This window comes from Maniola hyperantus, chromosome 14 (genome assembly GCF_902806685.2).
Source record: "Maniola hyperantus chromosome 14, iAphHyp1.2, whole genome shotgun sequence".
Taxonomy (NCBI): Eukaryota; Metazoa; Arthropoda; class Insecta; order Lepidoptera; family Nymphalidae; genus Maniola; species Maniola hyperantus.
In genome coordinates, this window is record NC_048549.1 from 1,688,826 (window position 1) to 1,701,704 (window position 12,879).

Here is a 12,879-nt window from a genome sequence, read left to right on the forward strand (position 1 = left end):
TATCTCTGTAGAGTGTAGACTCAAATCAAATGCGTATTTTTGCTGTTAGTAGGTACGTACCTATCCAGTCCATGAATATGACGTGTTCGTCGTGAAAGAGCTAATTTTGCGTTCCAAGTTTATTGAGTTTGTCTTGTTTGTTTTAACTCAGTGTGTGTTAGTGATAAAATGTCTATGCTTTATTACAATAAATACTATGTAATTTATGTCGCTGCCTGATAATATAAATAGTTTTATAGGAAGTGAAGAGATCAAGCGAGCATATTATGTCTATCTATGTTTACTAACTTGTGTGGTAAACAAATTAGAGTCGATATCGGTGAGAGTAGATAGAACACTCTAGCCTTTAATTTTTAGCCTACAATCTACATTATTTACTGTGCATTAAAACCTACCTATCCTACTAAGTGATACTACAATGAGTACAGGCAAAGTTCAGACTGGTGAGTTTCAGTTTTTTTTAATTAATTGAGATAGGTACGGTTCTTGTTTTATCATTTTGGTGTAAGTCCCGCAAATTGCTATTGCGCTGGAACCATGTCTCTTTAACATCGAAATGACGTCTTGTGACGTAGGTACATATATTTAAGTAACAATATAGGTAGGTACCTACCTACCATCAGCTCGAAACTTCAGTAGATAGTGCTGACGTCACTACAATGGCTGCCACGCATATTAGCAATTTGCGGGACTTATACGGACCTCTTAAAAGAGAGTAGTTAGTACTTGATACCTACCTAATAGCAACTTAAATAAATTTAATGTACTTTGAGTTCCTCTTCCTTTTAAAATAATTTTCAAAATAGCTCAAAATAATTTTATTATTTTTCAGTTAGAGGCAACGTCTCACCAAATATCTTAGGAAGGACGCTAACACATGAGCACTTGTGTATGAAGTTCACCCACTTTTACCGGCAACCTCCCAAAGAGATAGAGAGCAATTTTAAAGAAGGTTTTACATGTGAAAAGATCGGATGCATCAGGCAGTATCCATACAGTTCGCAATACAATTTGCTGTTCAATGATTTGGATGCGAGGAATGCTGTTTTGAGTGATGTCCAACTTTATAAATCACTAGGAGGCGGTAAGGAAGAATTTCTGCGTCAACCTAGAACTCGAGCTCCACAGACTACCACCTATAGACGCCTAATAGCCGGATACCCCCGATCGCTTAGGCGGTACATCATAACTATGGCCTTAACCCTTCTCATTCTGAGAGAAGACCCATGCTCTGTTGTTAGCCAGCGTTTTTTAAAATGAATATTAGCCTTACAATGAACCAAAAGCTTAATTTGCTAAAATCCGCTGAAACAGGTCGAATCTGCATGGTGCAACATGCAACATGCGAAATGCACCGCCCGCCCTCCCACTGCTAAACATGCAGGAAGAAGCAGCCACCAGGCAAGCAATACGCACCACAACCACGCAGCACCACACAAATCCCAAACGCACTGGACGCACGTTTCGCCCCGACACCTTAGCCTTTGTTATTGTTATTGAAATATTAGCCTTGTTAATTATGGCTAATATTCCCCTTTCTCTTGGTTGAGATGATTATGAAAATTATTTATTTGTTCACAATACTTATCTACTTTCGTTTTCCAGGTACCATAGTGGAAAACTCGACGTTAGGTCTTGAGAGAGACATTGGGTTTTACAAGCACGTCTCAGAATCGACAGACGTGCATGTAATCGCTGGTACGGGACACTACATCGCTGACGTGCAAGCTGAAGACACCCTGAAGAGCAGTAAGGAAGATCTGTACAACCACATGCTGGAAGAGCTGACTGTGGGATGTGTGGACTATCCGACTGTTAGAGCGGGCTTTATGGGGGAGATTGCTAGTGTATGGCCTTTGAGAGGTTAGTATTTAAATACCTACCTGTTTTCTTTCTTTCTTCTTCACTACAGTTGACGCCAGGTAGAAAGAGCTCAGAAACTCGATTACGGTAAAATGATAGCTACAGTGCAATGTGACGATCGCAATTAGCTCTGATTGGCCGACACCCTCTCGCTATTGGCTAAAATGCGTTGTTGCAACAAAAACTCCATAATCACAACAATGGCGATTGTCGCGATGATTGATTCAGCTTTTCTGTGATGCTACCGATGACGTTTCAATTGATTTGAGATCTGATAATATTATAAGCACTATGCACAAAATTATCTACACAAAACCCTGCATAAAAGTGCTGGTAAAAATACTTTCTTCCAGATTTCGAGCGCAAAGCAATATCGGCAGCAGGAGAACTTCAAGCGCAGATTGGCTGCGGAGTGAGCTTCCACCCGCATCGAGAGCCCGAAGCGCCCTTCGAGATAATACGTGTCTACGCGGAGGCTGGTGGGAAGGTCAACAAAGCTGTCATGTCACATTTAGACCGTGAGTAAAACTTTTGTCATCGTCGTCGTTGACTCAACCGATAGCCGTCCATAGCTGGATGAAGACCTCCTGCAAGGATCTCCACATTACAGTCTTGTGCCGCTTGTATCCAGCTACCTATACTCGCTGAAGATCGTCCGTCCACCTAATGGGGGTGTTCAGGATAGCCGCAGCCGCCTCAATATTATACGGCCGTGTTGAGAAGGTCGCGCGGTGCCGATGGCTCGCATACGGATAGCGGGACCGCGCATTCTTATTGTTAGCTGTGTTAAAATTAATTGTTCTCGTACCTAATAAAATAATTTGTATATACAGTTCACTAGTCATCATTGGACGCCTAGACATCCCAGGGCACTTGGCGCCACCAGGGGGTTTCCAACGCTTTCCAGTGTGAGGCCGTAAATTTAGCATCGTGGGACGTCTATCGGTTTTTCGAACTATGTGCCCTGCCCATTGCATTTTCAGCTTCGCAATCCGTTGAACTGTACCGCGTTTTCTGATATGATTACGTAGATGGCCTCCAAGCTTAGCTCTCTCCATCGAGCTGGGTGACTCTGTATTAAGATATATAGGATCCGCAGCCATGGATAGTTCCATGCTTTCTTGCCTAGTCTAGCTCAAATCCTAATAATTCCTAAAGTCAGCACGTAAATACATATTATAGTGAGATAACGCCTTGATGTTTGTGGACCAGTCTGCTTTACACCCAGCACCTAGAATCTAGATAGTCGCGTTCTATACATACCCGATCAACTACTAAGCAAAGTAAGTGTGCCGGGTAGACGGTAGATATAATCCCTCCTACGTTTCGTCCCTGAGACGCCACGGGAGTTCCCGGTCTAGACGACTCCGTTGTACGACTGTGTGTGTCACAGTCAGTAGACGGATTCGAAACCGTGGTCTTCTAAGCAATAACAACGTATGACCCTCTTCTGTAAAGCAAATTTCGTCGGGGTCACCAGTTTACCTGTATTTCGTCACCTGTTTATAGGGGATCTATAGGAAAGTATCTTACCAATAAATAGCGCCGTGTTTTGATCAGTCTGTCGGGTTTAATGACACAAAAGTTCACCATTAAGTTACAGATTTATTAAATTCTTTAGTTAAAAGGTTACACCACAAATTAGATAAATACTATGAACAAGATAGATAGGTCCCGTATCTGCGGCGGTAGGGAAGCGACTGCCTGCTCACGCTAGTTCCACAAATAAGCCCATGTGGCGAATGCTAGCGTCAGCAGTCCCCTACAGAAATTATTCTGAATACCTCGGCATATCTTAGGAAAAATGCTCTTGACGTAAAATGTGGTTATTAATATTTTCCAGGAACATTATTGGACCCAGCGAAACTGCTAGAATTTTCCGAACTGGGCACCTATTGCCAGTTCGACCTGTTCGGCATAGAAGTATCTTACTACCAGCTGAATGAAGACACAGATATGCCATCAGATGCTCAGAGGATCGGCATGGTCAGTCAGTTAGTTAAAGAAGGCAAGGAGGACAGGATACTGATGTCTCACGATATACACACCAAACATAGATTGGTAAGTAACTTAACTAGTAAGCATACAATTTCAACAGCAGCCATCTTATTTTCAAGATCACCCATCATTTTCAGACATTTTTAATTTTTTCTTGATTGATTTTAAAATACTTATTACATTAGGTACAATTCATAGATCAACATAGTATTGTTATAAAATTACAGTAGAATAATAATGAAACGAAATAGTCAACTTTAAATATAACTTATTCCTGTGTCACCCATCTATACATCGATATGCCCATCTATAAGTATCAGGACAGATTCTCGAGATGGAAATCGGGGTGGGTACGCTCCGCATAGCCTCCACGCTAACCCGGTGCGGAATAGCGCGAGTGTGCGGGGCGTCCCCCCGCCTCATACCCCGATTATCATCTCGATCTGTCGCATACTATAAATGTATCTTTTTACGTTGGATTGCAGACAAAATTCGGAGGGCACGGCTACAGCCACATAAACACGAACGTTCTTCCAAGAATGAAGCACAAACGCTTCTCGCAGGACGTGATCGACAAAATTACCATTCATAATCCAGCAACGTGGCTTACTATCGACCATTAATATTGAGTACTAGCTGCCCCGGCGAACTTCGTACCTACCGCCTAACAGTCGATTATTTTTTAGGCAATTTTTTTAAATTTTTCTCTCCGTAAGAACCATCCTCGTAGGTACTTCAAGGAATATTATGAATAAAGAATTAGCGAAATCGGTTCAGCTGTTCTCGAGATTTGCGATCAGCAACACATTCAGCAATTCATTTTTATATAATATAGAGAAGATTGAACTATGCTAGGCTTGTAGATTTCGGGAAACCTGCATCAATAAAATTATTGCGATTGGCCGAATTTATGGTATCCTTGTTAGAACATTGCATTGAAATTTGTAGCCAATAGTGAGCAACCGTCAACCAATCGGAGGTGATTGCGATCGTGACGTTGTAGCTGTCATTCTACCGCAATCGCAGACCACCACCAAGTTGAATTCTGTGACCGCAATCGAGCCTGCGGTTGTGACTTGTGTGACCTTTTGATACCCAACTCCCAAGGTATGGCCAAAGTTTATATAGCTATGAACATTTTAGTCTACATTTAGGTCGAGTAAAGGGGTTAGTAACAATGGCAACTGAATGCCTCGTCTAGCAAGCCGAGATCTTAAGTATGACCAACAGAGTCAAACTGAAAATGCCGGATATATGAATAACTAGCTGATGCCCGCGACTTCGTACGCGTGGATTTAGGTTTTTTGAAATCCCGTAGGAACTCTTTAATTTTCTGGGATAAAAAGTAGGATAAAAACCTATGTCCTTCCCCGGGATATAAGCTAACTCTGTACCAAATTTCATCAAAATCGGTTGAACGGTTGGGCCGTGAAAAGCTAGCAGACAGACAGACAGACAGACACACTTTCGCATTTATAATATTAGTATGGATTTATAAATACGTCATATCAAAAATTGGGGAACTGGCAGGATATTACCGGTCAGATATCTGACCCACCATAGTTTATTATGAGTAGTATATTGGCCCCGATTCTCTTGTCTCTCTCTAAACTAAATTTAGAGTATCTGCATCCTTTTTTTTTTACTAATGCTAAAAAAAGAAACGGAACATGACTTTCACATTTAAAGACTCTAAATTTTAGTGCACAATACTTTAAACAGTAGGTTCGCGAGTGCGCGCTAAAATCACGGGTTTTACCTTCTAAAAATTTAATTTAAAACTGTCAAACTGTGTCTGTCCTTTTCATATTACATTAGTAAAAAGAGCATGCGAATACTCTAAAATTAGGTTGTGCTCAGAATTAGCCCCATTGTATTACTAATTAGGTATATTATAAAGGTGTATATCAACAATAAAATTAGCAAGTAGGTACCTACTAAAATAATAATTTATTTTTATTACATTTTAAAACTAATTTAAGTCGGTAATATTATAAATACACTATTTACTAGTACTTATTTACATCATGTTAACTATATTTAGGATATCTACCTACTCTGTGTTTTGCCGAACTGATTTTAATGAAACTTTTCAGTAGGTATCATAGAGATTCCTTTTCGGGAACATAAGAAAAGACTGTGGATTATGGAGCTTTTGGTAAGCGACGAAGGTTTGACAGACATTTTGCTCCAGCAAAACGGTCGCTAGTAGAGCTAGAGGCATACAAGTACTGCTTACCCTAGTTAAAATAGCTCAAAGCGTATTTTTAGGGTTCCGTACCTCAAAAGGAAAAAAGGAACCCTTATAGGATCACTTTGCTGTCTGTCTGTCCGTCTGTCTGTCAAGTCACTCAAGAAACCTACAGGGTACTTCCCGTTGACCTAGAATCATGAAATTTGGCAGGTAGGTGGGTATTATAGCTGGCATTAGGGGAAAAATCTGAAAACCGTGAATTTGTGGTTACATCACACAAAAAAAATTAATTTGTGGTCATAAACTAATAATTTGTATTTTCAATTTTCGAAGCAAGATAACTATATCAATCGGGCTATAATATGAAAGGGCTTCACCTGTGCATTCTAAAACAGATTTTTATTTATTTTTATGCATCATAGATTTTGAGTTATACTGCAAAATGTCGAAAAAATACGACTGTAGTACGGAACCCTCGTTGCGCGAGCCTGACTCGCACTTGGCCGGTTTTTCATTATGACCTGTATATAGTAAATAGGTGCCTACTCAATGCCTACCCTGGCTAAAACTTGTGTACATGCCTCACAGCCACAGCGAACCTTGACCACAGTATAAAGAGAAACACAGTAGTCCGAGCCTTTGATCTCGTCGTAAATGCCGACCACGACGACATGTCGGTCGTCATTTCGTCATTTCAAACATAGGGCCCCTAACTACAAAGACCAGTTTGGGTCGCTCCTTCGTCCCGCACTCATCGCATGATTGCTCTGTCTAGGCTTCGTCAAACCTCTGTATAGCACGCGGCAGAAAATTACATCGACCTTTAGAAAGAGGTTTTGTAGAGCACTGTCTCTGTCGTCGAGACCGACAAAATGTCTCATAGGTATGACAGAGGCAACGCTCTACAAAGCCGAAATGTCATTCTAAAGGCTGATGTACATTATTTTTTGTCGCGTACTGTATGTGATACTAGCTGATGCCCGCGACTTCGTCCGCGTGGAATTAGGTTTTTAAAAATCCCGTGGGAACTCTTTGATTTTCCAGGATAAAAAGTAGCCTATGTCACTCTCCTGGTCTTTATCTATACTCATGCAAAAAATCACGTCAATCTGTTGCACGGTTGCGACATGATTGAAGGACAAACCAACAAACCATTAAAACAACAAACAAACACACTTTTGCATTTATAATAAGGGTACTGATTACTCCTCCTTACTCTGTGCTTTAATTGTGTACCACGAAAATACTTGATGTTTGAAAGAAAAACAGGACTTAAGGGAAGTCTTGAGTCTCATTTCGTTGCGCCAATAATAGTCAAAATGAACAAGAAAATGTTGACAATGTCCAGGTACAAGTTGAGAGCAGCGAAGATGTACTCCTCGGGGGAGATGCTGTACTTGTGCTTGCCGCCCATCATCAGCTGAGTGTCGTACACCAGGTACAGCGAGAAGATGAAAGCGCCCGCGGCCGCGTACACCAACGTCAGAATGTTGTTTTTTATTATTAACGCTAGGATACCTAGGAATAAATAAAATCAAATTGTAGAACTAATTTAAAATAGTCTAACAAGCTGGCAGAATTTAGATGCTTAGATACTTTTTAGAGGCATTTTTAATTTAAAGACTTGGCTGCATCTTGTGGCAATAGAGTCGTGGACTGTAGTCATAAAATGATTGTCTTAGTGGTAGTTTATGGGGCTAGAATTCATTATTAACGTTACGCTGTACGGCAACGAATAATGACGTCACAATGCGTAAACGAAAAATATTTTTACATACCTATTTTCAACATAGAAATAGTGATTTCTTCTATAATTTTTACCTTAAAATCTCCTCAAATTCTAATAAAAGAACTATAAAATATATAAATGAACCAATCTTTTTTTAATAATCACTTATTTGAATTAAACAAAATTAAACAAACCTAATGAATGAACCAGTCCTATTTAAATAATCATCATTCTTCACACCTACTATTATTATTGCAAAATGTAAAAAATGGTCAATTTTAAAAAGCCGGACAGGCCGGACACCGTCTAATTTGGCCGTACATGCAACCAAAAAGCCTGACTGTGTCCGGCTTTATCCGGACGCCTGGCAACACTAACCACAGCGCTAAATACTGCACCAGGGAGGTCGTCAAAAAAGTTTTCAACCGATCAATTAGATGCTTACCAAAGACCAGCAGGACGACAGAAGCAGCGACGAGCGCGCCGCCCATCATGGTGAAGTCCCACTTGGTCTGGAAGGCGAACAGCGTCAGCCCCAGGCACACCGCTGCCGTTATACCTACTGCCATCATCACCTGCAAAGGAGAATCACTCTCAGCGATCGTTAAACAGACTCTAGCAAGTCAGATTAAAAAAAAAACGGCTAAGTGCGAGCCAGACTCGCGCAACGAGGGTTCCGTACTACAGTCGTATTTTTTCGACATTTTGCACGATAAATCAAAAATGCCTAAAAATAAATAAAAATCTGTTTTAGAATGTGCAAGTAAAACCCTTTCATATGATACCCTACTCGATATAGCAATCTTACATACTTTGAAAGTCGATAATAGCAATATTGTTCATGAACACATTTTCATTTTTTTCTTGTGATGTAACCACAAGTACGGAACCCTCAGTGAGCGAGTCTGGCTCGCACTTGGCCGGTTTTTAGTTGAATAATGAGGAGGAGCATCCTTGATAAAATCAATACACCCATGACGAAACCGTTATTCTAGCCTGATAAGTAAAGCAATCAAGTTACTCATTTGGTTACCAGCTCTGTGATAACGAGTGTTATCAGGATAAAATATGAAAGTAATATTGATAGGTATAACACAGGTTGTATATCTGAGTGATTTATTAAACTCCATAAGGTTAGGACTTAGGAGGAAACATAAATAGAGAAATATCATCATCAACCGATAGACGTCCACGGTTGGACATAGGTCTCTTGTAGGGACTTCCACACGCCACGGTCTTGCGCCGCCCGAATCCAGCGGCTCCCTGCGACTCGTCTGATGTCATCCGTCCACCTAGTGGGGGTCTTTCAATACTGCGTCTTCCGGTGCGAGGTCGCCATTCCAGCACCTTGGGACCCCAATGTCTATCGGTTTTACGAACTATGTGCCCTGCCCATTGCCACTTCAGCTTCGCAACCCGTTGAGCTATGTCGGTTACTCTAGTTCTCCTACGGATCTCCTCAATTCTGATGAAATATACCGATAGATTACCTACTTTATATTTTTTTTTAGTATTTATATATTTTTCACTTTTAATTTAGATATAAAAAAATTTTTCTTTTTACAAATAAATTAACTTACACAGTAAAATTAACTATTGTAGTAGATCATTTGGTCTCATCATGACACTGTAGAATTTACGAAGATTTTAGATATACGTTTATATGATGTTTCGACGTTTCCGCCCTACGTCATTACAAGTAGGACATACTCATTGAAGACTTTCATCTTAAGACTTTGCCGTATCGACGATTTTTCTTTTGTCTCATTGTGTTTTTTCTTGTTTTATGTACAATAAAGTTTTCTATCTATCTATCTATCTTTGATGGCTTCACAGAATACAATTTTGATCAGAATGACTCATCCAGTAATACTTAAGGTATTTGGTGTTATATTAATTATAAATAACAGCTGTTCGTATCTTGTTTAATCAGTCCCCATTTCTATGAATCAAAACGTTATAATAATATATTAATTTAAGTTGAAAATTCAGGCCAAATTGCCAGAACTTATCCCACCTACCTATCAGTAAATAGGTAGGTATTGGACCTACCTCTTTAACTTCAAAAGCGCTTGTCACGACGCCAAGCAGGAAGCTTTGCGCCAGGGTGAAGAGGGTGAGGAAGATGAAATTCATGGGCGCAGTGCGGCGCAGTTCCGTACAGCACGCCATAGAAATGAGGCATACGATCAGAACGACCAGCGCTATCCAACTGGAAACAGTCAAAAATCACGTAAATTATACAGTCATGCGAATAAAGCGGTGTTAGATATCGCAGTGGTTAAGACTTTAGCTTTCTATTCGGGCGTTCTAGAGTTTGATCTAGCATTTTTAACTTGTGAGCTTATTTATGGCTTTAAGTATCAGTAGGTACCCTTATTATAAATGCGAAAGTGTGTTTGTTTGTTGGTTTATTGGTTTGTCGGTTTGTCCTTTAATCACGTCGCAACGGTGCAACGTATTGACGTGATTTTTTGCATGGGTATAGATAAAGACCTGGAGAGTGACATAGGCTACTTTTTATCCCGGAAAATCAAAGAGTTCCCACAGGCTTTTAAAAACCTAATCCCACGCGGACGAAGTCGCGGGAATCAGCTAGTTTAAAATATTTCTTGGTTTGACATGAGGAAGCATGCTTGAGAGTTCTCAAAAGTGTATGAAGCCTGTCAATCCGAACTTTCGAACCGCGAATCCGAGTCCGCGTGGTGTGCTTTAAGCCGATTAGTTCAGTTACACAATCTCTAAACTAAACTAAAACGACAGGTCTAAGGGTGAGCCTCAATAGCTCAACGGGTGAAGGAGTGGACTGAAAATCGAAAGGCCGACGGTTCAAGCCCTCATCCGATCCGAGTCCGTGAAAATACGTTCCTTGTTGTTTTGTATGCAGGAGTTATGACATTATGTCGTAGATAATAGCTGGCATTCTCACGGATGATGGATAGAACTCTGATGACGGAAGTGTAGTGCGTAATCGCCGTAATGATTCCTACTGAAAAGGATAACGCAAGATTTAGATCTGTGAATTTATTAGACAGTTTAGAGTTTGTGTGCAACAGAATCAGCCACAATTACTTATACTTTATAGATAAACTAGATGATGCCCGCGACTTCATCCGCGTGGATTTAGGTTTTTTGAAAATCCCGCGGGAACTCTTTAATTTTCCGGGATAAAAAGAAGCCAATGTCCTTCCCCGGGATGTAAGCTAACTCTGTACAAAATTTCATCAAAATCGGTTGTACAGATGGGCCGTGAAAGGCTAGCAGACTGATAAACAGACAGACAGACACACTTTCGCATTTATAATATTAGTATGGATAGGACAAAAGTGGTAGTGAGTTTTAACTTACAGGAGATAGGGGTTTTGTCTCACGAACTTTTGCGTTGGGTCGTGGAAGAGGAATAGCGATATGAAGCCCATCGTGATGAGCAGCTGGCACATCAAGATCGCATATACCTGCAAACATTATCATTTACATTAGTAGGTAGGTACTGCACACATCACATAATTATTTAAGTTAAGGGAGTTAAGCTCAATCGAATCATATGTAATGGGCAGTTAATACCTACCGAGTAGTGAAGCGAGACAGTAAAATGTCACTCGGCCGAGACAGTGCTGTGGCTGAGAAATTGCGGCGAAATTGCACTCGTTAAAGTGTTTATACCAACTGAGTACTCGGCCGAGGACACGTGATTCGCCACTGTACCTACTCGGTAGGTGTTATCTGCCCATAAGAGTTAGTTACGACTAGTTATAGAAATTGTTGTGCCTCTTACCTTTCTAATAAAGCCCCTCCTTATACTTTGCTCGGTGAAATCGAAGGCTTCCACTTGATCTTCGCCGAAATTGCCAGGCCCATAGTACGTTTGCTAAAAAAGTAAAACGGTATTTTAGATAAAAGTTCATCAGTTTTAGCAACTATAGCTACTTTTTCCAAGAAAATAAAAAAGTTCCCATGGGATTTTTAAAGGCCCACCCGTAAACCGATTTCGATGAAATTTGGTAGAGAAGTTACTCTGAGCTTTACGAGGTCCATAGCTTGCGACCATGTTTCAAATCCACTGGCAACACGCCCTGTTCTAATACTTTGGTCTTCAAACACCGAGGAATTTTGGACGACAAGACATTTCGCTCAGATGAATTATTCTAAACTAGCGACCCGCCCCGGCTTCGCATGGGTGCAATGTAGATACTAATGTGGTGTCATTGCCTCGGAAACTTTTTTACGGAAAACGGATTTTTTTCCGCCCTAATTCACATTATTTCAATCTCTCTAGGGATCTCTAATTTTTTGAGAATTAAACTATAGCTATAAACCTTCCTCTTGAATCACTCTATCTATTGGTGAAAACCGCATTAAAATCCGTTGCGTAGTTTAAAAGATCTACGCGTTCATACATACATACATACTGACAGCGGGAAGCGACTTTATTTTATACCATGTATGTAGAGATTAATCTAAGACATCTCCTTTGCCCGGCAGCCGGCTGGGCAGCGTTCGGGAAGCTTCGAGATGTTGCATTCAATAGGCACGCAATGATGAAAGGTGATATGTAATATATGGGCAGCTTATTTTACTGAAAATAATAAAATATACGACTTACCTGTGCCATCGTGTATACGTTCGTTTATCGCACAGCACACTCACTGATTTGAGATATACACTGATAAAACTATGTAGAACAGTACATTGATAATGATAACAGTTAACACACCTGACACCTATAGGATAGGGCAGATATTACGAAACTTGTGATTGGCGCATCGCAATCGTCTCAATCGTTGTATAATGCATACATTTTGAGAAAGTACTCGCCATATTTTTTTGTATTTTTTTAAATTTGCTCTATGTGTCAAAAGTACGGTTTATGATTAATTAAGGACTAAAATCGTGACATGACCGTCGGCACATAAAGCAAATACGGCGAGACTTCTCAATGTCTCATAATGTATGCACGGCGAACCACCGTATACGCACTTAACCAATCCGAATTCGTGAAAATACGGATATAAAAAATATAAATGTCATAAGCTATCATACAAAACAAAAAGGAACGTATTTTCACGGACTCGGATCGGATGAGTGCCTAACCGCT

General features: G+C 40.3%; 2 protein-coding genes across 2 annotated transcripts; one reads left to right on the forward strand and one right to left on the reverse strand.

Moving 5' to 3' along the window:
* The first annotated feature begins 79 nt into the window (after positions 1 to 79).
* LOC117988373 (phosphotriesterase-related protein) lies at positions 80 to 4,617 on the forward strand. Its single transcript, XM_034975504.2, has 6 exons — positions 80 to 443; positions 833 to 1,084; positions 1,606 to 1,863; positions 2,217 to 2,381; positions 3,707 to 3,924; positions 4,347 to 4,617. Exons 1-6 carry the CDS (start codon positions 419 to 421, stop codon positions 4,482 to 4,484), a joined length of 1,056 nt encoding a protein of 351 aa, XP_034831395.1. The 5' UTR covers positions 80 to 418; the 3' UTR covers positions 4,485 to 4,617.
* Positions 4,618 to 7,226: 2,609 nt separating this feature from the next.
* On the reverse strand, positions 7,227 to 12,480 carry LOC117988390 (protein lifeguard 1-like). Its single transcript, XM_034975522.2, has 6 exons — positions 12,388 to 12,480; positions 11,560 to 11,652; positions 11,133 to 11,239; positions 9,837 to 9,996; positions 8,230 to 8,359; positions 7,227 to 7,573 (listed from the first exon to the last, which is right to left on the reverse strand). Exons 1-6 carry the CDS (start codon positions 12,394 to 12,396, stop codon positions 7,347 to 7,349), a joined length of 726 nt encoding a protein of 241 aa, XP_034831413.1. The 5' UTR covers positions 12,397 to 12,480; the 3' UTR covers positions 7,227 to 7,346.
* Positions 12,481 to 12,879: the final 399 nt, after the last annotated feature.

Coding starts and splice junctions, on each gene's coding strand:
- LOC117988373 (XM_034975504.2), top strand. CDS start 419: ATGAGTACAGGCAAAGTTCAGACTG. Junction 444..832: donor TACAGGCAAAGTTCAGACTG/GTGAGTTTCAGT, acceptor ATTATTTTTCAG/TTAGAGGCAACGTCTCACCA. Junction 1,085..1,605: donor TTATAAATCACTAGGAGGCG/GTAAGGAAGAAT, acceptor TTCGTTTTCCAG/GTACCATAGTGGAAAACTCG.
- LOC117988390 (XM_034975522.2), bottom strand. Junction 9,997..11,132: donor AGACAAAACCCCTATCTCCT/GTAAGTTAAAAC, acceptor GACTGTTTCCAG/TTGGATAGCGCTGGTCGTTC. Junction 8,360..9,836: donor GCGCTTTTGAAGTTAAAGAG/GTAGGTCCAATA, acceptor TCTCCTTTGCAG/GTGATGATGGCAGTAGGTAT.